The sequence below is a fragment of the Ruditapes philippinarum genome, unplaced genomic scaffold (assembly GCF_026571515.1).
Source record: "Ruditapes philippinarum isolate M1 unplaced genomic scaffold, ASM2657151v2 ctg1301_1_1_1_1, whole genome shotgun sequence".
NCBI classification, from domain to species: Eukaryota; Metazoa; Mollusca; class Bivalvia; order Venerida; family Veneridae; genus Ruditapes; species Ruditapes philippinarum.
The window spans coordinates 241,529-268,176 of record NW_026852304.1 but is presented as its reverse complement, the minus strand read 5'-3'; the positions used below and the strand labels follow the sequence as shown (position 1 = coordinate 268,176).

At 32.4% G+C, this 26,648-nt stretch overlaps 1 protein-coding gene across 5 annotated transcripts in view; it reads left to right on the top strand.

Moving 5' to 3' along the window:
- LOC132755918 (RAB11-binding protein RELCH homolog) overlaps positions 1–26,648 on the top strand; it is a 100,774-nt gene that overhangs the window by 11,901 nt on the left and 62,225 nt on the right. For 3 of the 5 annotated variants that reach the window (XM_060746867.1, XM_060746860.1, XM_060746888.1), the window contains exons 14-18: positions 301–318; positions 2,910–3,087; positions 3,900–4,059; positions 15,366–15,489; positions 23,206–23,254. In XM_060746867.1, coding sequence (XP_060602850.1) covers positions 301–318; positions 2,910–3,087; positions 3,900–4,059; positions 15,366–15,489; positions 23,206–23,254 — 529 coding nt within the window. The remainder of the gene's footprint in view (positions 1–300; positions 319–2,909; positions 3,088–3,899; positions 4,060–15,365; positions 15,490–23,205; positions 23,255–26,648) is intronic. The other 2 variants (XM_060746875.1, XM_060746883.1) reach the window with 1 other exon arrangement.

The window sequence follows — 26,648 nt, the reverse complement described above, 5'->3', positions numbered from 1 at the left end:
AAGAAGTTCTTTTTAGCTTTTGTATAATATGATGATGATATATAATTTAATATGTGCCTTTTACAGCAAAAGTCTTTGAATGTTACATTTATGTTTCTGATAACTTTTCTTTTTAAGTAAGAATTGTTTTCAAAATAAGTATTATTCATGTATTTTAGAACAATTTATGTACATTAATTTAAAACTGCATATACAAATAGTAGGACATGAGAAATTATATTGGCACAGCTGTCACGTGTTTTAAACATTAATATACATGTATTTAACCCCTATATATATTTTTTTCCTTGCCTACTAAAGGATGTACCATTTACACCAGTAAGTGCGCTTTATGTTTTTAATATCTAACTGGAGTCATGGTTTGGTGTAATGCTGCTTTTGAGGGTTGACTGCAAAACTGCAGTAACCTATATTAAATAAAGAAAGACTTACAACAGTTTTGCGGTCAACCCAAGTTTTGTGTTGTGATGCTCACCTTGCAAAATATCCTAACAGGGGAAGTAATTGAGATGACAGTTGTAATATTTTCTTTGTAGTTATCTCCCTTGATAAAAGCACTTAATTCTCTAGGTAAGAATAAAACAAAATAGCTTTTAGATACTCTTACTCTACTTAATAGCATTGTATAAATTCAGTGAACTTTAACACTTTCCCTAGTTGTATTTAAATGTTGTGATTGTTGCTGGTATTATAGTACAGAAACTGACAGCTAACTTGTAATAAGAGATATGATCTTAAGCCTTCCAATCCAAAGATAAATGATGTTGAAGGCTAGATGGGAGATCAGAAATTAACATATGTTCTTAGGCTTTTATCAGTTCCTTGAAAAATTTTAGTTTTATAGGTTAATTTTCATGAAAACACATGGTTGGGTAAGTTTTACCCAATCTAGTGCTGCAAGTTTAATCTCGTCTGGTGAGAACCGCTGCAATTACCAGGTCTGTTGAGAATTGCTGCAAATTTTACCCGGTCTGTTGAGAATTGCTGCAAATTTTACCCGGTCTGTTGAGATTTGCTGCAAATTTTACCCGGTCTGTTGAGATTTGCTGCAAATTTTACCCGGTCTGTTGAGATTTGCTGCAAGCTTTACCCAGTCTGGTGACATACGCTGCAAGTTTTACCCAGTCTGTTGAGGAACACTTCAAGTTTTATGCGGTCTGGTAAGAAATGCTGCAAGTTTTACCCAGTCTGGTGAGAAATGCTGCAAGTTTGACCCAGTCTGGTGAGAAATGCTGCAAGTTTTACCCAGTCTGGTGAGAAATGCTGCAAGTTTGACCCAGTCTGGTGAGAAATGCTGCAAGTTTTACCCAGTCTGGTGAGAAACACTTGAAGTTTTACCCAGTCCATTGAGAAATACTGCAAGTTTTACCCTATCCCAACTGAATTTGTTGTATTAAACTGATCCTGCTTTGAATTTGGGACTGTCCATTGCTAGGTTTAGGGATCTCAGTGTCAAAATATAAAAGTTGAGCAGCCTTATTGTATAGATGTTTGTCATATTGCTTGCTTGTATAGACTGACCTTGCTCATTATCAGTGACATAGGACTGTTGTTGTTGTTGTTGTTGCTAGAGTTCAATACAGGTCATAATAGGAGTTTCCTGGATCTCATGCAATATAAGTCTGACAGCAAAATCCTCACTTAGACCATGTCATGAATGCATGATATTTTCCTGAGGGGTAGTGATAAAAATATAAGTAATGAGTATATGAGTTTTTTTTTCTGGAAGCTCTACATTTCCATGGTATATGAAATCAAATGAATTGAATTATACTGTTTCCAGCTAAAAGTTGTGTCTATATAGGTTTGATGAAAAATCATTCATTAACATACTACATGTACTAATATATGGCTATGGCAAACTTAATTTTGGTTAACAATGTTTTTTTTTGTAAATTGTTTATTTTTCCGCTTTTTTTCCCCAAAACTATTATAGTAACATACTATTTATAGATTAAGTTAAACAAAAAGATATTGTATCATAGTTTGGGGACCTTTCTGTTGAAAATGTGTCCGAGTTAAATCGTATACATATACATGATGCACCGTGCGTTAGTTACCCACACTCCAGAGCATGCCCATTGATTGGCTCATTTTTGCTTGGGTTTACTTATTGTGATGGCAGAGAAAGGGAAAGCTACAGAAATATCATATTCAGATGCTCGTTCATTGGTAACTTTTCTCTGGGGTTTCATATTGTGACAACAGGGAACGTGTTTTTATGTTTGATTATGATATAAAAGAGAAAGAACATCAAAACACTCGGCAATCTGATTAATACTCGGGGGCTATGCCACCTCGTACAAATCAGATAGCCTCGTGTTTCGATGCTCTTTCTATTACGTAGAAGCTTTGTAACCAGTGCAGATCAAGATCAGGCAGCATTTAGAACTTTGAATTATTTTCTTTCCATATTGAAAACTTTGCTTTTTGTTTTGCGTCCAAATATTTTGTGCACATATGTATTAATTTTACCTTTGATATGAAGAAGTATTTATATAATAATAATATTATATGATTAAAGAAATATCTTTTATGGAAAAGATTGCCAGATTAGTTGAATAAATTGTAACATATGTGAAGCATTTATTATCTTTTTTACTAATCATGTGCCAAGTAAGGAATCAATGAGTTATATATTCCAATAAATCTGTTTTATTTGTCAGTTTAACCCAGGTCATAAAATGTTTTCTAGATAAAGTATGAAATGTAGTCTGAATCTTCTCGACCTAATTACTTCACAGAAAAAAAGGAACAACAAACAAACTGTTTTGAACAACATTCTGTTGTAACTTCCGATATTAAATTTTGTCCTTGGGATTATTCCTATAGATTTTTAATTTGCTTGTCTTGCTTGAACATAATTGTGTTAAAATTTAAGTTCTGAGATATTCTTTGTTTTCCCAAAGGCTGCGATAACTTCCCAGAAGTCTCCAGGAGGTATGATACCACTAAATGAAGGTCGGTTCCTGTTACATGTCACTACATTGGAAGAGCTGGTTCCCTTCCTGTATGTCTCTGTACTAGAAAGTGGACCCTATATTGATAAATTGCCAGAAACCATGGCTTCTTTGGCAGATGGTGAATGTAAGTTGAAATGATTTTTTAAAAGACACAAGATGCCTGAGAAAAAATAAATTTTTTATTCTTTAAAAATGGCAAATATGAGTTTTATAATGTTTTAATAACAGTTTTTGAGCTGATGATGATGTTAGACTATTTTCGCTTCAAGAAAGAAGCACTGACTGTGAAATCATTTGTCATAAAAGAAGCAAAATGTTAACAAAGTAGTATTTTGCTTCCCTACAAAATACTAAATCACTAATATAGCACCAAATGCCAAAAAGCAACAGAAGCAAAAGATGATTCAGGTAATTTGCCAATGAGTAACTTTTTTGAAACTATAACATGACTCCAAAATATAAAAGCTTTTAAAGAAATAGAAATAAAAGAATTTCTGGGACATAATGGGTCTTTAAAGGAAAAAATATAGCATTGTTAATTATGTAAAATAATGGTTGTGACAATGGTTTGTAATTCAGCCGATTAATGCATAAAATTTGCATCAGCTATGATGTTAAAACCGATTGTCAAGTTATAATAGTTTCACAAAAATTATTTTGCACTTAATCCTTTTGGTTTGTCATTGATGTGCAATTATTTAAAAGCATCAGAGAATGATTCTTTTTTGTTGGGTTTTAAGTCACACTAATATTGTAAATGTCATATGGCAGCTTTTCAGCTTTATTGGTTGAGGAATACTTCTGTTAGGTATTCCTGTGTGTATTTTTTTTCTGCTGGAGTAGTAACTCCTTCTGTAAGGAATTAAAGAAATTAATATTTATAAAATTCCTTTTTTTAGATGTAACAAGAAATTACCTACATTTTTCTATTTTTAGCCACTGCAAGGATCACAAGGTCAAAGTCACCCCTCACAGATATGACCATAATTGCAGGAAACAGAAAACGATTGGTTGCTATGGTGAAACTGTTTGAAGAACACATTGATCAAGAATGGTTCGAGCCCTGGGATAACCTCAGCTGGGTTGTAAATAATTTGTAAGTTTAAAATCTATACTTCAGTTATGTTAGTTTTTTTAGTGATTTCAGCATTTTTTTTTGGACAAATGATTAAAACCATTCACAATGATACACACCTATAGAGGGCTAGCATGACAAAGGTTTGTTTTACTTAGGCCATAGGTAACAAAAAATCATTTTCATATTCAAAAATGATAAAATTAATATTGCAACCATAGGAGAATGAAAGCCAAATGCCCTGATGCAGCACTGATGGATTTTGCTAACTTAAAAGGAGTTATGCTTATTACTTGTAGAAAGTAGCACTGAATGTGAAATTATTTGTCATGAAGGTAGCAAAGAGTAAACAACATACTAGTATTTTGACTTCTGTACAAAATAATAAATCACAATAACTAACTAAAAATATCCTAAAAAGCAACAGACGTGATAAATGATTCAGATGATTGGCCAATGAGTAACGTTTTGGAAACTATAACAGGACACCAAAAACAAAAGAAGCTTTTCAGGAATAAAAATAAAAAAAAGTATTTCTGGGACATAATGGGCCTTTAAATGATCATGTAAAAATAACACAACACACACACACACACACAGATTGTGTTTATCGGTTAACAGTTTTGTGCTTTAACAAATTAGTGAGACACCCACATACCACAAGGGAGTCTGCTTAACACAAACCAACTATCAGGAAAAAACTAAACCAGTATTGATTACTTTTTTTTCCTAACAACTCTTACTACTCTTACTAAAGATAAAAATTATATCATTTTTATGAAGAATTGTAAATTTGATTCATTGTTAGTTTGATACAAATAAACTAGTGGCTTACCTTGTTATATGTTGTTGAATCAATATGAGAATTAAGGTCTAGTTGGCCAATACCTTGGTGTTGCATATGAATCAAAGAATTGGGGTCTAGTTGGCCAATACCTAGGTGTTGCATATCAATCAAAGAATTGGAGTCTGTTTGGTCAATACCTAGGTGTTGCATATAAATCAAAGAATTGGGGTCTAAGTTGGCCAATACCTAGGTGTTGCACATCAATCAAAGAATTGGGGTATGTTTGGCCATTATCTAGGTGTTGCATATTAATCAAAGAATTGGAGTCTGTTTGGCCAATACCTAGGTGTTGCATATCAATCAAAGAATTGGGGTCTAGTTGGCCAATACCTACGTGTTGCATATAAATCAAAGAATTGGAATCTGTTTGGCCAATACCTAGGTGTTGCATATTAATCTAAGAATTGGAGTCTGTATGGCCAATACCTAAATGTTGCATATAAATCAAAGAATTGGAGTCTGTTTGGCCAATACCTAGGTGTTGCATATTAATCTAAGAATTAGAGTCTGTTTGGCCAATACCTAGGTGTTGCATATCAATCTAAGAATTGGAGTATGTTTGGCCAATACCTAGGTGTTGCATATCAATCAAAGAATTGGAGTCTGTTTGGCCTATACCTAGGCTTTGCATATCAATCAAAAAATTGGAGTCTGTTTGGGCAATACCTAGGTGTTGCATATTAATCTAAGAGTTGGAGTCTGTTTGGCCAATACCTAGGTGTTGCATTTTAATCTAAGAATTGGAGTCTGTTTGATCAATTCATAGGTGTTGCATATAAAGTCTGATTGGCCACTATGTAGGTTTTGCATAGAAATCAAAGAGGTCTGTTTTGCTTAACTGAATTCTTACATGTCAGGTGTACACTCATTTCCAAAAATTGGCCATTAGAGATACTCAAGAGCCTTGCAAATGTGGGGTTTTCCCATGTCATCCCAGGGTACAAGAAACTTTTACAGTTACACATTGGTAAATAAGTGTAACATGAAGCCAATATGGTTAACCTATAAGATAAGATTAATACCAAATAGTTGCCGAGTTCTAGATAACATTTATTTTAGAGAACCAGTTAATTTAAATTCTTATTATATCAAGAGAATAACATTTTATGTAAGGGTTGACTGCAAAACTGTAGTAACTGCCATAAAATAAAGGAGGACTTACAACAGTTCTGCAGTCAACCCTTGAAATACTGATAATTAGAAATGGTTTCAGATTTTACACAAAAAAGATCTATTTCTTTTATTTCATTAGAGCAATAGTTTGTAAATCAGCTTGTTAGCCCAAAATCCACGTTCTGAAATTAGTAATAGTATGGTAAATTAAATATGATTATGCATGATTAAGCCGCATGTATTCTGCATTTGCTTAATTCATTTTTAAGCCATTCGTACATTTGTTATCTATTTGTGAAAGCTTTGTATAAGATCAAATATTTTAAGACATTTTCATCTATGTCTGCATCAACTTTCTTCCACTAGTTTCTATTTGTTTATGTATTACTTTTGTATAATGTAAAATACAATAGTTATTCTAGAGATAGAATAAAGCTCAGCATAATTTGATATTGTAGTCTGGGCTTGTTGACCAAGTTACCAGTAACCTTATTGTAGATAGTTGTAAAGTTAAATATATATATTTATATATGATTGTAATCTTTATCATTAAAACATTATTTCCCATTGGAGTTTCATGTCAAAATGGTATTTTATGTTGCGAGTTTTCCCCGTCTGTGAAGGCACAAAACTACATACTTTTGATGTAAGATTTAATCACATTGTTAAACGATTCTTTTATTGCAACACAGCTTCCCATTATTTTCGATCACTTTAGAGGAAAATTGTTTGGCCTATAATTTTCAAGTCTTTTGATACTCTAAAATATACCCAATTATTCTCAGTGTGATAGCAAGTCCAGGCTTTAAAGGAAATTTAAGTTCAAACTAACCTCCTCCGTGGTCGAGGGGTTTGGATCGATGACTTTCAATCCAGTTACCTCTCTGGCGTGGGTTTGATCCCCGGGAGATGGTTTGGTAGTTTAGCACAGAGGAAGGTAGTCTTGTACTGGTGTAACTCTCCAGAAATGATGGTAAGGAAACTACCCGCCTATATGACTGAAATACTGTTGGGAAAAGGCGTAAAATGAAACAAACAAACAAACAAACAAAAGTTCAAACTATTTAGAGGTTAATATTTGGTTGCTGCTTGCCATTTTCCGCTCTCTCATGATTCCCCTAAAAGTGAAAAAAAGCATTTAAGTTTCAAATCAACTAGATGTTGATGACTTTCTTTGCCCTGTATTGTTGATGTTTCTAGTTATGTCTCCCCCACCTCGGGGGGAGACATATTGTTTTTGCCCTGTCCGTCCGTCCGTCAGTCCGTCCGTCCGTCAGTCAGTCAGTCCGTCCGTCCATTCTTCGTTTCCGGACGATAACTAGAGTTCCTTTTGACCTACAGCTCTCAAACTTCATAGGATGAATGGTCTTATTGAGCAGATGATCCCTATTGTTTTTGGGGTCAGTAGTTCAAAGGTCAAGGTCACAGTGACCGTTGGTCAATTTCTCGTTTCCGGATGATAACTAGAGTTCCTTTTGACCTACAGCCCTCAAACTTCATAGGATGATTGGTCTTATAGAGCTGATGATCCCTATTGTTTTTGGGGTCAGTAGGTCAAAGGTCAAGGTCACACTGACCGTTGGTCAATTTCTCGTTTCCGGATGATAACTAGAGTTCCTTTAGACCTACAGACCTCAAACTTCATAGGATGATTGGTCTTATTGAGCAGATGATCCCTATTGTTTTTGGGGTCAGTAGTTCAAAGGTCAAGGTCACAGTGACCGTTGGTCAATTTCTCGTTTCCGGATGATAACTAGAGTTCCTTTTGACCTACAGCCCTCAAACTTCATAGGATGATTGGTCTTATAGAGCAGATGATCCCTATTGTTTTTGGGGTCAGTAGGTCAAAGGTCAAGGTCACAGTGACCGTTGGTCAATTTCTCATTTCCGGATGATAACTAGAGTTCCTTTTGACCTACAACCCTCAAACTTCATAGGATGATTGGTCTTATTAATCAAATGATCCCTATTGTTTTAATGGTCAGTAGGTCAAAGGTCAAGGTCACAGCGACCGTTGGTTAATTTCTCCTTTCCGGATGATAACTAGAGTTCCTTTAGACCTACAACCCTCAAACTTCATAGGATGATTGGTCTTATTGAGCAGATGATCCCTCTTGTTTATGGGGTCAGTAGGTCAAAGGTTAAGGTCACAGTGACCATTGGTCATACGCTGATTGAATAACCAGGATTTTCAAAATTGAATACCTGGTTAAAAACAAACAGTTTAGGAAGCATCTTCTCATACAACCTTAACAATAGAAACCATCCATAGACAGCCTTCATTGAAGTGACTACCGGGTATTTACATTATCTTATCTCCATTTCCATTCCTGTTTCCATTCACAGTTATTCTCAGCAGTGGGGGAGACATGCGCTTTTTTACAAAAGCATCCTCTAGTTTTTCATTTGTTTCACATTATCTTATGGTTTCTAAAGATTTATCTAGAGATATTATAAGCCCTAGAATCTAGATTTATACATTACAAGTTAATTCTTTGGCTTACAATATTTATTTTTTTTTTTTTGCTGTCTCAATCATGCCTACAGCATAAATCAGATCTACTTTAATATGAAGTCATATTAGGAATTTATGCTGGTCACTTTTTGGCTTTAAAAGCACAGTTATTGGATTTTGTTTTCAAGTTTAGAGATAATTATTCATTGTTTAACTGCATTGATGTTCTAGCACTTTCTGATTGACAAAGAACACTGTCTTTATAATTTGCAAAGAATACTTTATTATTTACAAAAAACACTTTCTCATTTACAAAGGACATTTTCTTATTTGCAAAGAACACTTTCTTATTTACGAAGAACACTGTCTTTCTCATTTAAAAAGAACACTTTATTATTTGAAAAAACACTTTCTCATTTACAAAGGACATAATTATATTCTTTTTTGCAAAGAACACTTTATTATTTACAAAGAACACTTCTCTTTTAAAAAGGATATTTTCTTATTTATAATTAGAACACTTTCTTATTTACAAAGGACATTTTCTTATTTGTGAAGAACACTTTATTATTTACAAAACACACTTTCTAATTTACAAAGGACATTTTTATTTGCAAAAAACACTTCATTATTTACAAAGAACACTTTTTTATTTACAAAGGACATTTTCTTATTTATAAAGAACACTTTCTTATTTACAAAAGACATTTTCTTATATGCAGAGAACACTTCATTATTTACAAAGAACACTTTCTTATTTACAAAGGACATTTTTTATTTGCAAAAATATACTTCATTATTTAAAAAAAAAACACTTTCTTATTTACAAAGGACATTTCCTTCTTTCTTATTTACAAAGATCACTTTCTTATTTACAACAAATAGTTTTTTATTTACAAAGAACATAATTATCTTTATTTGCAAATCTCTTATTGACAAAGAACTCTTTCTTATTTACAAGATCTCTTTCTTATTTACAATAATGCTATCAGTTATTAAAGTTCTGACCATGTTTTGTATTATCTTTTTTTCCCCAATCATCTTAAGTGCTGACAGTTAACACAAGACATCATATTTGGGCAGTGCATGTTTGCCAGATTTATATTAAATTAATATTTGAATGGCAAATGTCTAAAAAAAATTCTTGTTGCTAAATAGAAAATAAACATAAGCTTAAAATTAAAGCACCAAAATATTGTATAGATACAACAAAGTTTGATATGATTTAACTTAACAAATTTGTGTGTGTTACCATGGTTATGTGATACATCATGGAATACAAGATTTTTTGTATTATTTGTTACTCTACAAATGATGAACATTTATCTGTTTTCTTCATCTCTGTTGATTTTAGGTATAATTTTCTATTTAGACAGGCAAACATTTCTCTTGAAAAGTCTCGTATTTGTAAAATGCTTTGTAGTAAAACAGATAATTGTTCCCTCTGAATTCCTGTTATATGGCCAATTGTTTGCATGCAAACTCGACTTCTATCTTATTTACCATTGCCCTTAAAAGAGACAGTACATCAATTTAGAATAAAGAGTTATGTGTGATTTACATGTCGGTAAATATTATTACTAAATTGATCCAGTTTTTGAATTTGCATTTGTAATCATCTTAAATAAATTAAGGCCTGACATGTTTTTATTTTTCCTGATATTAATTAAAAAAAACACAAAAAAAACACAAAAAAAACTCTATTTTGGCTTTAATAGGGAAAATTGTAGGATTAAAAAATACCTGGCATTTGTCCGTCTGTTTGGCAAAAACTCCAAAGAATATCTTATTTCCTTTCATGTTCTTAATATTATTTGCATTTGACCAAAAGTCTGTATAAATCTGTTACTAGCCAAAGTTATAATTAAACCTAAGGCCCAAGTTTTACTGTATCAGAAATTAAGACAGCATTAGTGTACAAACAATTTATTTCATACTAAAAGTTTCTATCTTATCTTTGCTGTATATTGGCAATATGATTTTTTTCTCTTTGGGTTAATTTACTATATATGGACAAACTGTTGGCACAAGAATAATGTTAACTGACCAATCAATCAAGTTTGACATATGATAACCTATTGTCTGGAGTAGATCAAAAGAATAAACAAACTCTTTGGGGATAGATTGGCTTCATCATTGTGATATTCCACCAGCAATTTGGTTATTGTATGTGAAAATTGTCTCAGTTGGGTTGAAAACAATCTGCTATTGTATCTGATGAATAATTCAGGCCTGACAGTCATCTATTAGAGGCCTTATATATATATATTTCAAATATTTTGGATCCAATGTTATACTCAGCATGGCCATTTAATATCATTATCTACTTTTGGAAAGTATGATATTTTCTCTGTATATAAGTTCTTTTCAATGAAGTGAAAATAAAAACATCATTAGATTTTAGCAGTGCAGCAGTCTTAATTTGAGAAAAGGGAGAGCTCATAATCGAACTCACCCAGGCGTCTGATTCAGCATCACACTTTGGTCGCGTATCTCCAAAACTACTGAAAGGAATGGGTTGAAACCTCACTCTCACTTATTTGAGAGCATTATAATAGGTAATTTTCCAAGGCTCATAACTCTAACATTGATTTTAGCAGAATTATGGTCCTTAATCGTTTTTCTAAATCACCGAAAATAGTTGAACACACTGTCCTATGGAAACCTCATGTTATATATCAAGTATGTGAAAAGGTGTATTGGACATTTTGAAATAATATTTTGCACCTTCTGGGTTAAAATTTTGTTTTTCTGCAGTAGATTTCCTGCTTTTCAACAAAGAGACTTCAGTGGGTAACCATTTGATATTTTTTGCATAAACCTATGCATTCTTCACTCAGATGCCATGGTAATAATTTGGCTAAATACAGATTTTCCACATATTCTTCAAAAATATTTGCTGTGTTACAAGTACTTTGCATAGACCTCTATCCATATGCAGAATTTTAATTCACTTGGGGTGACCATGTTTCCTTATATGTCATTTTAATCTTTATTTAGGTGAGCAATGTGTCAGCTATCATGGCACTCTTGTTTTTATTACCCATACAGAAGAGTATGTCACGGTATTGAACTGTTCACTAATTAGGGGAGATAGTGTTTAAGGCAGCCAGATAGTTTTAAACTATAGAGTCACAATAAGGTATTCCGAGGGTCCCGAGTTAAGGTCCCATTATAATCTGGCTGTCTGTGAAGATCTCTTGAGTACATGAATATTGTCTCTCACATTACAAATAACACAGTAAAGAAACAACACATTTTTTCAGACATGTTGCTCACTCAACATTTTGCGAGCATTTATAGACACAAATCTTGTTGTTTCACAAGGTATTGAGTAGGAATGATTGCCAATTCAAGTCAGACAAAATGACAATACAGACAATAGAATTAATTTGAATACATTCCGTTTACAATTACTGTTGCCATCAGAATTCAACATTCACTATTTGTGTAACTTGGAAACTGTTACACTATTATGTGGAACAATTTATATAAGGTTGAAATATTAAAGTTTATGAAGCTATAAATTTGCTGTAAATTATTGTTTATATTGTGATTTGAAATTTAATTACATTATATTAAGAAGGAAAGAAACTACAGTTAAACTTCGTTCGCTCGAACTCGGATCGCTCGAATACCTCCCTTCGCTCGAACTCATCGCCCAGTCCCGGCAAAATTCCTATATAATATATATTGTTCTACCTCGGATGGCTCGAACACCGATCGCTCGAACTCTCGAACCTAATCTCTGGTCCCTTCGGCAGAAATATAGTAAAAATCACACCTTTTCGGTCGAACACAAAAAGACAAGTCGACATGTCCGAAATAAATGACAGTCGGCGACACATGTTTTTATTCAGTTTATTTTATTGAAAGGAAATGGGGCATGTATAAAGGTCAAAAGGTCATACCGACTAAAAATAGCAGCAGACTATTTTTGTTTCAGACAGTTTTATTCTGTTTTTGTACAACATTCATGCATATTAAATTACATAGCCATTCCATGTTATAAATCTTTCAAGAAAGGGCAACATACTTTGCTGTTTTTATTGTTTTCAATAAATTTATCATTCATCAAATATAGCTTTTATATGCACTTTAAGAACTTAAGTTCAATCAATTGTTCTTATGCAAATTATTACAAAAATTATGAGAAAAAGTTTACTCCTTAACCTAAATTTGTGCAATAGATTTGACCAGCTTTGAATTTGGAACAGTTCATTCAATGTTAAAGGGATTTCAATATCAAAATACAAAAATTAAGTTACCAACAGTATAGAGACAGGTTAGATTGCACTGGCTGTGTAGATGGCATAGCTCTGTACTGGTGGCAAGGCTAATATCACTTTCAGTTCCTGCAGGTCAAGGTCAAGGTCATTTGAATTTTAATTCACATTATTCTCTGCACAGTTAACATTTGAAAGGATATATCATGGTTTTCATTATCAGCTGATTGGTGATCCATTATATCAGTTGAAATGCTGTTGATTGACCCATGGTTTTGTTGGGGCATCTGTTGCATCAGATGTAAAAAGAAATCCCTGATGTTTATAACAAAGGACTTTTTGGGTTGAAAAATCCATTGGAAATGCCTTGTGGCTATTTAAAATTATCAGTAACAGATAGCTGTTCCTGATATTCAATTTTACTTTCGACATAACATTTTACAAGACCCTGAACAATTGCTCAAAGGAGACAATTAAACAGCTATTTAATTGGAATAACTGTATTTTAAATGGATTATAAAACAATAAAAACGCATTGTAACTTAAAACAGCCGAACAAATAGCTTTAAAGAAAAAAACATAACAGATTTTAAGATAATGAGGGGTACAGAGGAAACCAATCAAAGATGGAATCAGAACAAACTTTCTCAGAAAACTTTACAAAAATTAACAACTTCAGGTTCAAATTACCAAAAGCAATTTATTTCTCCTTCAGTAGCATTAAATTAACCAAAGACTTAAACCTACATGTATGTAAATTACAACCATTTTATGTGAAATTTTGAATTATGAGCCCTGAATTCTACAATTTTTGCAAAAAAAATGATTATAAAGTTTATAATCATTTTTTTGCAAAAATTGTAGAATTCAGGGTATAAACATTGGTAGGATCTATCATGGTATCCTTAAAATAAACTGAAATTTGAAAATTTCTTAAATGAACAATAACTTGGCATCTTACCCATAAAAAAATTATTTATCTGTCTATTTTTAGTGAAATATGTCACTTTTTGTTGCCGCAATTTTCAGTACTTCAGTAATCATTGTATCATTGAAATGTATCCCGAGTTCTTTAGAACAGCAAAATCAGTAGATCCTGGAATAAACCAGTTTACAACCATTCTGATGTTTTACATGTGTTCTCTTTTCCTGAAGCTTTATGTGCAATATTAACAATAGAAAACGCAAATGGACATTCAGTAACAATTTGTATACAGACTGCCCTCTTATACAACATTTACATCCATACAGCATCCATGCAATTTGTAATAGATGGAGCATTGAAACACAAGGCTATCTGATTTATACGAAGGGACGTAGCCTCTGAGTGATTTGATGTTCTTTCTCTTTTGTATCATAGCAACAAATAAAAACAAGGTCCTGTTGTCATAATATTAAACCCCGGAAAACAGTAACCAATGGATGAGCATCTGAATATGACTTTTCTATAGCTTATAATCTCTTTCCCCGTAGTCACATTTAAGTGAACCCAAGAAAAAATGAGCCAATTTTATTTAAAGCATGCTGTAGACATACAGTGAGTGCGGATAACTTATACCTGCACTCCAGTTAACGCACTGTGCATGTTATTGTATACAATTTAATGTGCCAATTAAAAGCATGCTGTAGACATACAGTGAGTGCAGATAACTAATACCTGCACTCCAGTTAACACACTATGCATGTAATTGTATATAATTTTAATCTGACAAATTTTCAACAGTTTTCAACTTATAATATTTTTTATTTATTTTTAATTCTGTACGATAAGTGGACAGGTTATAAATGATAGTTATTAACCAAATAAAAATTTACTCAGCTAGCCATAACATTGAAATAAGAATCCAGAATAGATAACATTGCAAGCTTTAAAGAGCAACGCTATGGGAGACAAAGAATTTTGGTTGTTGATGAGAGTTGTTGCTTTAGAGAGGTTAATTTCATTGTGAATATTTACTTTTGGAAAAAAATAATACATTTGTTAGGAAGAGTTAAAAATTGCTCTACAGAGTGCTGCCCTTGGGGTGTATGACTGAGCGAGTGGTTAAGGTTGTTGACTTCAAACCACTTGTTCATCACTGCTATAAGTTCAAATCCCAACAAGGACTTTGGATTCTTTCATGTGAGGAACCTATCTAGGGAGCTAACAAAATATTGATGGTTCTACCACCAGTAAAGCTGAAAAATTTCCATATGACTTTTACTGTGTTGGGGCAAACAACTCAACTAAAAAAAGGGGGGCGTTCCTCAAGAGGTTATACTGTAATATGAGGTAGACTATAATGACTTTGTCAGTATGTCCATTTTTCTTGCTTTTTCATAGATGACATGTTAAACATCCTCCCTATAAATATCCTCCATATTAATTAATTACTAGCTATTGCTAGCAATATTTTATTGTACCAGGGATGTTTAACTTGAAATTATTTGACTTGAAGATCCATATTGACTTTAAGTGTCATACTTGAGTTGCATAAAAATTCTGTCCTTAATTAGCAGAATGTCAATAAAACTACCTTGGTGTCCACAATTTTTTGAAATCAGAAAAAGAGTAGCAATTATGGCCTTCCACAACATGCATAAAGTGAGAGTTTGTCACAGGAAAACCAAGAGGTATTAATGAGACTTGAAATCCAATCAGAAAATCTGAATGAAAGGGATGAATTTTTATCCTTGTTTATTACAGAATACCAAGGTTGTTAGAGGTGGTAATGGGATCTGCTGTCACTTTCCCTAGAATTGTTTCCTGTCTGGCTAAATGCTTCTATAAAATCTCCACGACGTTTGGAAAAACGTTTGTTGATAAAAAGGTAAGAATTTGAATTGACTTATTTAAGTGTTTTTTTCCGGTATTTTGTCCTTTATTAGACTTTCTTTAAAAGTCAGAGGACTCTGATGCAGAATAAACTTGTTTTACTGAATGGCAAACATTTTCATAGATATTTAAATCACCCAATTAAAAAATAGGAGCATACTGTTTTGAATTCATCCGTCTGTCTGTTCAAACATACAACCTGCAAAATGTTATCTATGTTTGATTATTAACTTGTGAAGGAATAAACTGTGCTATGTAACTTGGTAGGGAAATTGCCTTTGGCTAATTGATGACCCCTGATTAATTTAAAGGTCATAAGGTCACAGTGACACTGTGTTTAATCCTTGTATGATCAATAATTTGAGAAAGAATAGGCGTAAATTTGTTAAAGTTAAAAGGCAATACATGATTCCTGAGACTGTCTAAAAGCATTTTCGATTAATTTATTGAGAAAGAATCAACTGCTGTAAATGTGGCTTAATAAAGACATTTTGAATTGATTAATTAGTAGATGAACCTTATTGATTTGAGGTCATAAGGTTAAGTTCAAGGTCACATTGGCACTGTAGAATGTAAAATCCTTGTCTGATCACAGACTTTAGAAGAAATAAGCCATGGTTTATGTATTTTGGTAGGGACATTGTCCATTGCCAGTAGATGACCTCTTGATCTTTGAGGTCATTGGGTCAAAGGTTAAGGTCACAGTGCACTTAATCTAAAATCTATGACTGATCAATAACTTAAGATGGAATAAGGCAAAGTTGGTAATACTTGGTAGAGACATTTTCCATGGTCAATTTTATGACCACTTAATTTTGAGGTCATTAGGTCAATATCATAGTGACACTTTATTTGAACTATATAACTAAATCTTTTAAAATGCTGTGTAAATAATTTTCCTATACATGTATTATATAAAAACCACTTAGTCATTTTATTGTAAACTTGTACTCTGCTTAGTACAAAAGTGTTATTACACCACTTTTCCCCATTTTCCTATACTCATATATATATGTTTTGAGATTGTTACAATGGTAAAGATTTTACTATGATCCCAAGAGAGATATTTACCTTAATCAGACAAAAGCATTCTTGCATGATGAAATACAACATTGTATCACATCATGTTTGAATTATTATCAATTAAATAGACCATGCATTACTGAAATCTGTGAAAATTGTACAATAATGAAATTATACATTGGCATGCATGCTGCAATATATTTCATGGTCTTTCTCATCTAAGAGAATTTATCCCAAGGAATAAATAAAACTGTCATAATTCTTTTACATATTGTCCATAAAATATTATCTTTCTGATAAAGAAATTTGAATTGTGCGCAGTTAAATTGATATGATTACATTATAAGAGATGCACTAAGGTCCCAAAGCCAAAACTCATTATGTTGGAAATGATAAACATTGATAAACTGGAACACCTAAAATGTGTAAAAAATAAGCAAAAGTTGATAAAGAAAAAGCAGTTAAAAAGTGATTTTTTATGTGATTCTTTGACCAGTTTGAGTTTAAAGCATTTAAATGCTTTTCCTTTTTTTGGTCATTCTGCACTATAGAAAAACAGAGTGAGCCAGTGATTTGAAATTGTACATACAAGTTTATTAATGGTCAAGACTTACATCAAATGGTGTACTAATCTAAACAGTAAAATTATATTCCAGTTGATTTCTGAAAGAGTTCAAGTATATAATGTCTCTTTTATTTAACACACATAAACATTATGTAAACAGAATAAACCAAATATTAAGCTGGTATTTAATGTAAAGTTTTAACCTGCATTTTTCTCTCTTAAATAGATATATAGATATATTCTGTTTTTTCATACAGGTATATTGGAATTTTTCTTATTTAAAATTCAAACAATTATTTTCTAAACTAAAGGTAGCAGTCTTTTAATATAAAGGTTTATACACTTTAAGACATATCATCCCTGTAAAGGTAATAGGATGACTCTTTATTTTTAGCTGGTGAGGAAGACCTAATTAAGGTGCCCCGTTGTGCATTTATTATGACAGTATTAAAACAGGGCTCCTGAGTAGAACAACTGAAGTTCCTTTAAGCCAGCTGGATGGCTAATCCTCACATGTAAAAATCCAGAATCCTTGATGGGATTCAAACCTTGGCTTGGCATTGGTCGGCAAATAATTTAAAGTCAGCACTATTTATAACTCAGCCATGGAACCTCATACAATAAGAAAATACATGACTTATTTTAATATTGTAGACATCTAGATAAGGATTTTATTGCAGTTTTGATATGCAGGGAATTTGAGTAGATTTTACACTTCTAGCCAGACATTCAATCAGAATAAATAAATATTTACATGACACATATGAACCTTGATTGTCATAGATTGTTCAAATAGCAAACTGTTCTAATCAGACTTGATTCATATTCTAAAAGCAGAATCATCCCTATACAATCATGATACAGCTCTTATGCTTTCATTGCATTGAATTGTTTTGATGAATTTTGACTCCTCAGTATGTAGCTTAATTGATGATGCATATATATAAAGAAGAAGGAACCATTTTGATTTTAACACGGAGGCAGTGAAATACAATTTTCATAATTATTGCATCTGATTTAGTCAGAGTATAATTTTGGTGTGTATTTATTAGAATTACAGGCATAATGTTCCTGTGCATTGACTTCAAGCCAGTTGACCCTCACTGCTGTAGGTTCGAATTCTGTCAGGGATTTTGGATTTTTTCATGTGAGGAAGCTATCCAGCTGGCTCATGAAACTTTGATTGTTCTGCTTAGCTGCCCACTCATGCTTGAAATAATGTAAAGTTGCCACATGACATAATCCCAGAATTTCAATGGAACTTACAATTACCTGGAATTGAACTTGATTAGCCTTTGCCATATGTATAGATCTAAGCCAGCCACATAACAGTGTAGTCTGACCAAGCTGTATACTGCATGTACTGTTGGTAGCTCAGATTTGATATCAAAATCTGTTTAAAGGAAGTCCACAGAGGTTTAAATGCCTAAAAACATAAAATATGAATTTCTTACACGGATCAACAGTTTTCTAGCGCACAAAAAACAGAAAGATAATTATGCAAAATATATTTATGAGAATGAATTGACAACTGTTATGTTGTGCTATTTAAGGCCCGATTTGAGTGAAAAGCATTGAAAAGCTTTTCAAATTTCGATAATTTTAAATAGTGTGAGCATAAATGATGGGAAATTTTGCAAACAAGTTATTGGTCTAGACCTACATCAAAATTTGATGGAACATTTATTTCGAAAAATTATTTCTGAAGTCCCATCATGTCTAAAAAAAAAAAAATCAGTGGAGTCCCTTTAACTTTGAAATAATTAACTGTTCTATTATAAATCTTTACAAACCAAATCTATTACAAAAAATTAGTTGGTTAAAGGGTGAAACAGATTTCTTTCCAGTGTTATTCTGATTATTTGTTAACAAAATATGTTTTTGTGGCACCTGCCTAATCGATTTAAACAGCAGCTGTTGATTTATGTAGGCTTATGAAGGCTTTACACTCCAGGGATTTACCCTTTACCAGAATTCTCTTTTAAACATTTGAGTTATTTTATTTCAGTCTTATAATAATGTTACTATGTGGTGCAGTCCTACAGGGGATTATAGATAATAATATTATACCAATAATAATATCAAGTATAGACTAAGTTAATTTCATGTTGATACATTATACAGGTATTGGTATCAATTGGTATTTTGATTCAAGTAAAAAAGTAACAAAACAGTGTTAAAGATGAGAATAATCCTACAGTAATTAGGTTTTTTAAATAGAATCATAATGATGATCAGGATGGTGTTTGGAAGTAATAATGCATATAAATTTCTTGAATTTTGATTGGCTTAAACACTTTGTATACTATGCTGTATAATACTGTGAAGAACCGATTAGAGAGCACAAATAACATAATGTTTTTCTAGATAATGTAGACTATTGCACATAATTTGTGTGTATGAAATTTATTCTTTATGGAACATTTCTTAATTCAAATGTCATGACTTCAAAATAATACAAACAAGTTACACAACTGTGTCCACTTCATATTTGAATTACTTCATATTAAGTTTGCATAGCCATCAAATTTCTGAAGTCATCTTATTTTGCTGTGCTTTTTTACTCGCGCTTCTTTGAAAACGGTCTTAAGTTGCTGGTTTTTCTTATGAACTTGTCATCAATAACAATTTGCATTATTGTCTATTTGTTATATAAGTTGCTGACTGGATACAGGGAGAATATAGCCTTGCCGACATAAATATACAAGCTCAGCTTGGACTTTATAAGGATCATATTTATCTCTTTCAGGCTTATTATATTCTCCCATGTATCCAGTCAGCAACTTGTTTAACTAATAGTTGATTATGATACATTTTTTTTTTTTTTTTTGTTTAAGATTTTTATTTCATTCTGAATTTTTTTTGCCAAACTTCAGTTATTGTGTAAATACATGTAAATAAATAGCTTTTTAATGTCCCCCACCTTTTTGAAGAAGAAAAAAGGGGAATATATTTAAGTTTTCCCAGTTGATAGCTATGTCATATATCAAAAGAATTTGAAATAACCAAGTGTTTGTTATAATAAGACAATGTGTAATACGCAACATCCGGACCCCTTACAAATTCTTGTTTCAATATTTTTGTTACTTTCATGTCAAACTAGAAATGCAATGTTTTGTCACATCTTTTAAGCTTGTTTTCACATTTTATGTTACGGTTATAGTTTTTGTTCATTTCCATCCTTTTTCAAATTCTTCAAGCAATTAATTGGAAGCTCAGATAGGACGAAATATTTGCATGATTCCCGACACTTCAGAAAAACAAGGAGAAAATTATCATTGTGACCTAAGAATTTCAGTTGTGACACATTGTCTTATGGTACTCAATTTGAATTTTGTTAGGTTCATTCTAGACATGATTCTCAATAGAGATATAGGATTTTGCACTGGAGTAGCTCTGTAGAGAAAGAATTGGGGCTACATGAGCTCTGAGGCAAGCGTTCTAGTCCGGTTATCAGGACATATTTTTGGTCTTAATGCTTTAATTGAAAAGAGATAATGTCTTTTAGGCCATTCACTTTCCACATCTGATTTTTTCAGCTTGATAATTCTAAGGATAGGAAGATCATGCTTAATTGTACTCACTCTGGCATCTCCAGCGTCACACTTTGGTTAAGTTTTTGCTTGCAAGTTGGTGTCTCCAAAACTACTTAAGGGAAATGGATTGAAACTTCACACACTTATTTTAGAGCATATCAGGTCAACATCAAAGGCACATAACTAGGTTCTTGATTTTTACTCAGGGTTCGAATTTAAGCTGGCATACTGGCAAAATGCCAGTTAAAATCTAATAATGCCAGTAAAAATTACTCTAGCTGGCATTTATTTGCAAGTGACTGTTCATTTTGGACATATACATTATACAAAATTGTTATCTTCTGAGCTGATGATGATGCTTGGCATTTTTACTGCCCGCTGAAGAAACTGATGATGTTTAATGTGCCAGATGCAGTAAATGATGACGTTTACCTTAGAAACTTAAAAATCAATTTTTAGTTGCTATCAGTTTTTAGTTGCTCTATTTTTTTTCTGTGACTATGTTTTGAATGGACTATTTATAACAACCAAACACTATTTGTTAGAACTCCATGTTGTTTTATCCAATGTAAATGCGTAGCACTACTCTGTAAAGTGATTACTTTTAAGCTGAAATATTTGTTTAAGTAGATCAGTACCTCTAGGTTTCAGTCAAGCACAAAATACGCTAAAATTAATAAAGGTCCTAAGAAATTACATTACATGAACAAGTTTATAACTGTACATTGTCATCAGTGGGTGCTCCTCTGGTATATCTAATCTGATCCCTAAACAGTTTATCATTTATAAATTAATGTGTTAAATTGTTTTTGTTTCGTTACAAGAAGAAATAGCTCTGTGTTTACTTGTGATAAAGATGCTTCTGACATGATTCAAGCTTATTATCATTTGTCATATCAGATGTCCAAAATACATTGTCATCGTGTATTATAGTAATGATAAGATTCGTGATCATGGAAATGCCAGTTGACTACCTCATATTGCCAGTTAAGCATTTGATCACTTGCAAAAATCTGCAAGTAGAAAATATCGCTAAATTCTAACCCTGTTACTATCAATATGCAATATGCAATAAGGATTTAAAGGACTTAGAATAGTCGAACACACTGCCCTACCGACAGCTCTTGTTATGATTATATTGATATAAAATTCATTATTGAAAAGAAATGAGAAAAAAAACGAAAAAAAAAAAACCCCAAAATAACCAAACAGCAATAGAACAAAAAAAAAATTGAAATTTTACTGAACATATTATTACAGGTAATCAGGTTCGTCATGATAGGAGTTTCCCTTGTTAATACGTTTCAGCCTACCAGAATGGTTGCCAAGAGTCTGTCTTTAATGAATATCCTTTTTTTTGTTTTATTATCAGACACAAGATTGATTGTAACATTATTATGATCTGATCAAGATTAGCATAGGAATTTATTCTCCTCTTGTTTTATTAATCAATTTTAGAATGCCATCAGCGCACAATTTATTGTTTCTCGGTATCAGGTGTTTTTATGCATTCAGTGATATTTTGATAAACGATAGAATAAATTGCATTTTCCCTCGATTTTAATTGAATTGTGGTGATAGAATTTCATTGTTGTTATTTTCTCTTTGTCCTTCAGGTTTGTCCGAAAGGCACTTAAAACATGTCACTGTGATTGAGGCTGTTTGTTAACAAGTTAAATGTCTGCATTGAAAGTTTTAATATAGATATTTGATAAAGTTTCTTCAACAAATGTAATCAGACACTTCATAAACATTTTTAAGAATAAAATTAATGAGACTTTTTTCTTGAAAATCTTTAGCTTCACTTTTTGTCTTCAACCTTGTCTTGACCCAGACTCTTTGGCATTGAAGTCCATGTTGCAAGCACTAGTTAACCTTTTTGTTAAAGGTCCATTTTCTCAAATACTATAAAAGTCAGCCTCTTCAAACTTGGTATACATGTTGAATATTATAAACAGCCACCATTTCAAAGAAGGCAGGTAATCCTAAAATTGGTTTTTGAAAATTATGTCCCTTTTTCAGTTTTTTTTTGCCCTGGTTAACCTTTCATTTTCTCAGAACTTATCAAAAGTTATTCACTATAAACTTGGAATACTTATTCATTGTCAAAATATGACACTATTTCAGAAAGTGCATTTAGTCCTAAAATTTAATTTTTGTAGAGTTATGCCCCTTTTTGACATTCTTTTTTTCTGCTAAGGACAATTTCTCAAAGACTTGAGGAATAAATGCTCAGTTTTAAAAATGGAATGCATTTCTAAAGGGCATGTTACCTTGTAATGTATTTCTGTTAAGTTATGCCCCCATTTTTGACTTTGGATTTCTTGGTTAACCTTTTTATTAAGGTACATTTCTACAAAATTATCATTGATACACATATACTTTGAGCATTTTGTTTTGCCTGTATGTGTATTTAACCTTGTTTGACAACCAATGAAATCAGTTCAAGTTTGAATTTAGTCAGAACAGGCTGCAATCAATATCCATACTGTTTTATTTCAAACTGAATAAATTGATGTTATTGCACAATACATATATTATTATATCATGATACATAATTTACTAAATTTTCGTTTGAATATTTCAGGTGAAGCCTAGATTTATAGATGTTTTGATGATGGGAGAAGAACATATAGGTAAGAAATGCTGTGTTTAAACTTTTTAGCTCACCTGAGCTTGCTCAGGGTGAGCTTTTAGGATCGGTGAATGTCCGTCGTCCGTCGTCCGTCCGGCCGTCCACAATTTCTTGTGAACACTCTAGCGGTCGCATTTTTGCCTCAATCATCATCAAACTTGGTCAGGATGCTTATCTAGTTGAAAGCTCGGATGAGTTCGAACATGGGTCATCTCGGATGAAAAACTAGGTCACAAGAGCTAAAAATAGAAAAACCTTGTGAACACTCTAGAGGTCACATTTTTGACCCAATCATCATCAAACTTGGTCAGGATGTTTGTCTAGGTGATAGCTCGGATGAGTTCGAACATGGGTCATCTCGGATGAAAAAGTAGGTCACAGGAGCTATAAATAGAAAAACCTTGTGAACACTCTAGTGGTCACATTTTTGAACCAATCATCATCAAACTTGGTCAGAATGCTTGTCTAGTCAATTGCTTGGATGAGTTCGAACATGGGTCATCTCTGATGAAAAACTAGGTCACAGGAGCTAAAAATAGAAAAACCTTGTGAACACTCTAGTGGTCACATTTTTGACCCAATCATCATCAAACTTTGTCAGGATGCTTGTTTAGATAATAGCTCAGATGAGTTCGAATATGGGTCATCTCGGATGAAAAAACTAGGTCACCGGAGCTATAAATAGAAAAACCTTGTTAACACTTTAGCGGTCACATTTTTGCATCAATCATCATCAAACTTGATCAAGATGCTTGTCTAGGTGATAGCTCGGATGAGTTCGAACATGGGTCATCTCGGATGAAAAACTAGGTCACAGGAGCTAAAAATAGAAAAACCTTGTTAACACTCTAGTGGTCACAATTTTGACTCAATTGTCATCAAACTTGGTCAGGAAACTTGAATAGGTCATTGCTTGGAATAAATCGAACATGGGACATCTCGGATGAAAAACTAGGTCACATGAGCTAAAAATAGAAAAATCTTGTTAACACTCTAGTGGCTACTGTTGTGATCCAAATATTCTGTTAATTGGTCTGAAAGTTTTTTTTGATGATTTCTAAGTCAAGATTAAACATGGGTCATCTTGGATGAAAAAACTAGGTCACACCGCCCAAATATGGAAAAACCTTGTTAACATTCTAGTGGTCACATTTTCGACTCGATTATCATCAAACTTGGTCAGGATGCTTGTCTAGGTAATTGCTTGGATTAGTTCGAAATCGCATGTGAAACTAGGTCACCGGAGCTAAAAATAAGAAAAATCTTGTTAACACTCTAGTTGCTACTGTTTTGATCCAAGTATCCTGGAAATTGGTCTGAAAGTTTGTTTTGATGATTTCTAGGTCAAGTTTGAATATGTGTCACCTGGGTAAAAAACTAGGTCGCACTGCTCAAATATGGATAATCCTTGTTAACACTGTAGTGGTCACATTTTTGACTCACCTGTCATGAGACTTGGTCAGAATGCTTGTCTAGGTAATTGTTTGGATGAGTTTGATAATTCAGGTGAGCGATCTAGGGCCATCATGGCCCTCTTGTTTGTGTATATAAGCTATAAAGTGGCAGGCCAACAAGTTTAAAGCCTTCTGGACATAAGCCAACCTGTCCATATATGACCAGTAGGACAAAAGCTTTTATGATACACTCACAGTACAGTATGATGAAGGCCAATATTGCCATGCAGTTAGTGTATACTCTACATGTTTATGATTTCATGACTGAAATATTGTTTTTTAAAGGCATAACTAAACTATTGCACAAATTCAGAAAGTATACATTGACATGTCATAGCAGTGTTGGGGTCTTTCTATAAATATGATGATACTTAAAAGAGGAATGGTCTCTTATAAAGTTAAATACTGAATTGTAACTCATCAACAGATTTTCTTGTTTCCCCTATTTTCTGTGCATACAATCAAGCTATCTCTTAAAACCAAATTTTACAGAGATATAGCCTTTAAATTGACATTGTTTACACATCAAAGACAAGATTTTTCTCTCAAGTCAAAAAATTGATTAAATGCCAAAAATAAGATGACTTGGATAAATTGACATTTAATATGATAGATATTCAAAAAAGAAATCTGCAAGTATTGCCCTAGAATAATTTTGTCATAATATTTGTGAAAATCTTTTTGATGTGATATTTACTAGCTTGACTTTCAAAGAAATAAATTTTGGCTTTTGCTACAGTCATGTCATTCATTCCTGTTGCTGTTTGATTATTTTACATTGGCCTTTTTTATTTCTTAAATTAATGGATAAGTCTTCATACTTGGACACAACAACTCTTTAGACAAGACCTTTGAGTAGATCAAACTGATTGTGACTTTCAATCATCAATGACCTTGACTTTGAAGATCAAATTATTGAACTTTGCTAAATTTTTGCTATAATTTGCTATAAATTTACATATGTTATTTATGAAATGAATGTCTTCACATTTGAGCACAACCACCATAAGGGCAATATCTGATAGAAAATGAGAATTAATTTGACCTTGATTCATAAATGACCTTGAAGGTCAAATTATTGTAATTTCTCAGTTTTGTTTTTATATAATTTGGCTATTACTTCTTGGGCACAACAAGTCTATGGCCAAGACATTAAAGAAAATTTAATTGAACTTGACCTTTACACTACAGGTCAAATTAATGAATTTAGAATGAGCTATGATTGTCATAACTTTGTTATTTATTTAGGGATTTGATTTTTCTTAAACAAATTTAAACAACAATTGGGACAAAAACCAAAACATGGTTGAAATTAAATTCTGACATTGACCCTGAAAAATTTGGGACCTTTGACGTCCAAGGTCAATTATTGAAATTTTTGCAATAAAATTGTCAAATAAACTTTGGTATTTACTTACATATTTGATTGACACTAATGACAAAAGAACACATGTGACAAAACTGGCATGTTGATTTATTCTGATATGACTTTGACCTTTATTTGACCTTGACTGTAAAAAAGTCATGTTATTGAAGTTTGTTTAAATTGTCATAACTTTTTTATTTATTTATGTATTTGATTTATTCTTGGATAAATGTACACTTATGAACTGACATGAAGATTAATTCAAATTTTACCTTGACTTTTGAATGACCGTGATTGTGCCTGTCAAATATGAAATTTGAGTTTTGTTTTTGTACAATAAAATGTTTTGTAGGAGTATTCTTTGCTATGATATTCTTCCTCCAGTAAAAAATTCGAGTGTAGCCCCAGCTAGGTGGTGGGTCTTGTTTGTTTTTTTGAGAAATAAGCATTTAATGGAATGAAAAAATAGTGATGCCTATAGTAAAAAAGTTCTGGTAGCTATAACGTTTTTTTTTTTTTTTGAGAAATGAGCATTTAATGGAATGAAAAAGTAATGATGCCTATAGTAAAAAAGT